The sequence below is a fragment of the Anomaloglossus baeobatrachus genome, chromosome 9 (assembly GCF_048569485.1).
Source record: "Anomaloglossus baeobatrachus isolate aAnoBae1 chromosome 9, aAnoBae1.hap1, whole genome shotgun sequence".
In the NCBI taxonomy this organism is placed as follows: domain Eukaryota; kingdom Metazoa; phylum Chordata; class Amphibia; order Anura; family Aromobatidae; genus Anomaloglossus; species Anomaloglossus baeobatrachus.
The window spans coordinates 17,854,256-17,858,891 of record NC_134361.1 but is presented as its reverse complement, the minus strand read 5'-3'; the positions used below and the strand labels follow the sequence as shown (position 1 = coordinate 17,858,891).

General features: G+C 52.8%; 1 protein-coding gene across 1 annotated transcript in view; it reads left to right on the top strand.

The window, feature by feature from the left end:
• Window positions 1-3,585: 3,585 nt before the first annotated feature.
• Window positions 3,586-4,636, top strand: part of LOC142250283 (uncharacterized) — a 10,147-nt gene continuing 9,096 nt past the window's right edge. Inside the window, exon 1 of the mRNA XM_075322422.1 lies at window positions 3,586-3,644. Coding sequence (XP_075178537.1) covers window positions 3,591-3,644 — 54 coding nt within the window. The 5' untranslated portion in view covers window positions 3,586-3,590. The remainder of the gene's footprint in view (window positions 3,645-4,636) is intronic.

Here is a 4,636-nt window from a genome sequence, read left to right as displayed (position 1 = left end):
CACAACAACACTAATAATGTTTTACCTCAGGAAGATTCAGAAATCAATATTTTGTGGAATAACCATGATTATTAATTCCAGCTTTCATGCGTCTTGGCCGCTTTCCACCAGTCTACACACGGCTTTTGGGTGACCTTATGCCACTCCTTGTGCAAAAATGTAAGCAGTTCTTTGTTTGGTGGCTTGTGACTATCCATCTTCCCATGATTACATTCCAGAGGTTTTCAATGGGGTTCAGGTCTGGAGATTGGGCTGGCTATGGCAGAGTTTTGATGTGGTGGTCCTTCATCCACACATTGATTGACCTAGCTGTGTGGCATGGTGCATTGTCCTGCTGGAAAAACCAGTCCTCAGAGTTGGGGAACATTGCCTGAGCAGAAGGAAGCAACTGTTTTTCCAGGATAACCTTGTATGCGGCTTGATTCATACGTCCTTCGCAAAGATTAACCTCCCCAATTCCAGCCTTGCTGAAGCATCCCCAGATCATTACCGATCCTCCACCACATTTCACTGTGGGTGCAGGACACTGTGGCTTGTACGCCTCTCCAGGTCTCCGTCTAACCATTAGACGACCAGGTGATGAGCAAAGCTGAAAATTAAGTAAAGAAAATTCAACAAACGTCTTTGAGAAGGACGAATGAATCAAGCTGCATACAAGGTTATACTGGAAAAACAGCTGCTTCCTTCTGCTCAGGCAATGTTCCCCAACTCTGAAGACTGGTTTTTCCAGCAGGACAATGCACCATGCCACACAGCTAGGTCAATCAATGTGTGGATGAAGGACCACCACATCAAAACCCTGTCATGGCCAGCTCAGTCTCCAGACCTGAACCTCATTGAAAACCTCTGGAATGTAATCAAGAAGAAGATGGGTAGTCACAAGCCATCAAACAAAGAAGAACTGCTTACATTTCTGCACCAGGAGTGGCATAAGGTCACCCAAAAGCCGTGTGAAGACTGGAGGAAAGCGGCCAAGACGCATGAAAGCCGGGATTAAACATCATGGTTATTCCACAAAATATTGATTTCTGAATCTTCCTGAGGTAAAACATTATTAGTATTGTTGTCTCTACATGATTATGAACTTGTTTTCTTTGCATTATTTGAGGTGGGAAAGCACTGTGCATTCGGTGCAGTCCGTGCATTTGGTGCAGTCTGTGCATTCTGTGCAGTCTGCATTCTGTGCAGTCTGTGCATTCGGTGCATTCTGTGCAGTCTGTGCATTCTGTGCAGACTGTGCATTCGGGGCATTCTGTGCAGTCTGTGCATTCTGTGCAGTCCGTGCATTCTGTGCATTCTGTGCATTCGGGGCATTCTGTGCAGTCTGTGCATTTGGTGCAGTCTGTGCATTCGGTGCATTCTGTGGAGTCTGTGTAGTCTGTGCAGTCTGTGGAGACTGTGCATTCGGGGCATTCTGTGCAGTCTGTGCATTCTGTGCAGTCCGTGCATTCTGTGCATTCTGTGCATTCGGGGCATTCTGTGCAGTCTGTGCATTTGGTGCAGTCTGTGCATTCGGTGCATTCTGTGGAGTCTGTGTAGTCTGTGCAGTCTGTGGAGACTGTGCATTCGGGGCATTCTGTGCAGTCCGTGCATTCTGTGCAGTCTGTGCATTATGTGCATTCTGTGCAGTCCGTGCATTCTGTGCAGTCCGTGCATTCTGTGCAGTCCGTGCATTCTGTGCAGTCCGTGCATTCTGTGCAGTCTGTGCATTCTGTGCAGTCTGTGCAGTCTGTGCATTCTGTGCAGTCTGTGTAGTCTGTGCAGTCTGTGGAGACTGTGCATTCGGGGCAGTCTGTGCATTCTGTGCAGTCTGTGCATTCTGTGCAGTCTGTGCATTATGTGCAGTCCGTGCATTCTGTGCAGTCTGTGCATTCTGTGCAGTCTGTGCATTATGTGCAGTCCGTGCATTCTGTGCAGTCTGTGCATTCTGTGCAGTCTGTGCATTATGTGCAGTCCGTGCATTCTGTGCAGTCTGTGCATTCTGTGCAGTCTGTGCATTATGTGCAGTCCGTGCATTCTGTGCAGTCTGTGCATTCTGTGCAGTCCGTGCATTCTGTGCAGTCTGTGCATTCTTTGCAGTCTGTGCATTCTTTGCAGTCTGTGCAGTCCGTGCATTCTTTGCAGTCTGTGCGGTCTGTGCATTCTTTGCAGTCTGTGCATTCTGTGCAGTCTGTGCAGTCTGTGCATTCTTTGCAGTCTGTGCGGTCTGTGCATTCTTTGCATTCTGTGCAGTCCGTGCATTCTTTGCAGTCTGTGCATTCTTTGCATTCTTTGCAGTCTGTGCGGTCTGTGCATTCTTTGCATTCTGTGCAGTCTGTGCAGTCCGTGCATTCTTTGCAGTCTGTGCATTCTGTGCATTCTTTGCAGTCTGTGCGGTATGTGCATTCTGTGCATTGTTCTGTTTATTTTGACCATTTCTCATTTTCTGAAAATAAATATAACACTTATTGCTTGGAAATTTGGAGACGTCGGCATTAATTTATAGAATAAAAGAACAATTTACATTTTAATAAAAAATATAAAGAGAAAATCAGAAAAACTGACAGTTTTGCAGCGGTCTGTTCATTTTTGGCAGAGCTGTGTGTATAGAAACATTTGATGATCGGGTTAGGCTGCTTTCACACATCCGGTTTGAGCCCTGCGGCTCAATCCGGCTGTGAAACCTATGCAACGGATGCGGCGAAAACACCGCATCCTTTGCATACGTTTTTACATGCGGCCCGTCCGTTTTTTTCCGGTTGCGGCACGCTACTGAGCATGCGCAGTGGAAGAAACCGCATGCGGCAGCCGGATGCGTTTTTTTTTCCGCATCGCGCCGCATCCAGTGTCCATAGGCATGCATTGAAAAATGCGCCGCAGCGGCCGGATGCGGCGCGATGCGGGTTTTTTGCCGGTGTAAAAAACGTGCCAGGGAACGTTCCATCCAGCCACGGCAACGGCTAAATCTGCCGCATGCGGCAAAAACCGGACCGAACGCAAGCCCATGCGGCACAATACGGCACTAATGTAAGTCTATGCAAAAAAAAAACGCAACCGGCGGCAAAAAAAACGGTTGCGATTTTTCTGCAGAACGCCGTATTGTGCCGCAGAGCAAAAACCGGATGTGGGAAAGTAGCCTTAGGGCTGCGGTGCCGGATCGGTGGATGTTGCGGTAGTATCAGGTGACACGTGGCTGATGTGGCGCGGTGGGGGTGGCGGGTCCATCCTCCTGTGCAATGTTACTATTTTATCCTCCTGGATCTCGCTCAGGACGTTTCTATCCACTTTTATTCACGAGAAGCTTCTTAATGTCGCCCCTCAGTGCAGCGCCCCCTAGCACATTCCCTTCTGAGATAGAAGTCACATGACCTTCAAAGTGACGTCATCCCTGGAAGCGTCTACAGATAAGGTGCGCATCTACTGAGCTGCCGCCAGGGGGAGCGAGAGACACGATCAATGAATACGGATCAGAAAGAAGAAACCTCCCTCCCCCTAGTGGTGACAGCAGGAAGCTACAACTCAGAACTGGAGCGCAGGGCGCGCGCACGCATAGCTCCGCTACACCCGGGACGCGCGCAGCTCTGGCTCCTCCCACACTCGTACCTGGTCACATGACCATGACGTCACCGCAGGTCCTGTCGCCGCTGCTCCCGGGGCTGGTGCAGGTGAGGAGGCGGCCGATCCTCTGCTCTTAGTGAAGCACTACATCTCCCAGCCTGCTCTCTGCTCGGTGTATCGCTGCAGCAGCTGGAGAGGCTCAGAGCGACTGCTGGGACTTGTAGTTCTGCCTCCTCTGTGTATATCGCTGATGTATTCCGTACAGTACACGGGGCGCTGTATACGGGGTCCTCAGCTGCTCCCCCTGTTTGTTGCTTCACTCTCTTCTCCCGCCCTGCGCTCAGCTGCACAATGTACAGGAGGCGGTGAGTGCGGAGCTGGGGCAGGACACAGTGGAACGGATCTCGGCTGTAGCTATATACATTATCATCATCATCACGTGTATCTTTCTCCAGCAGCTTTAGGAAGGTGAAAAGTGTGAAATGCCGTCCTGAGGGTGGAGGTCAGAGGTCAGGACCCCGGGAGGAGCCTACAGGTGGAGGTCAGGACCCCGGGAGGAGGGGACACGGGGAGGTCAGGACCCCGAGAGGAGGGAACACGGGGAAGTCAGGACCCCGAGACGAGGGAACACGGGGAGGTCAGGACCCCGGGAGGAGGGGACACGGGGAGGTCAGGGCCCCGGGAGGAGGGGACACGGGGAGGTCAGGACCCCGGGAGGAGGGGACACGGGGAGGTCAGGACCCCGGGAGGAGGGAACACGGGGAGGTCAGGACCCCGGGAGGAGGGAACACGGGGAGGTCAGGACCCCGGGAGGAGGGAACACGGGGAGGTCAGGACCCCGGGAGGAGGGAACACGGGGAGGTCAGGACCCCGGGAGGAGGGAACACGGGGAGGTCAGGACCCCGGGAGGAGGGAACACGGGGAGGTCAGGACCCCGGGAGGAGGGAACACGGGGAGGTCAGGACCCCAGGAGGAGGGAACACGGGGAGGTCAGGACCCCGGGAGGAGGGAACCCGGGGAGGTCAGGACCCCGGGAGGAGGGAACCCGGGGAGGTCAGGACCCCGGGAGGAGGGAACCCGGGGAGGTCAGGACCCCGGG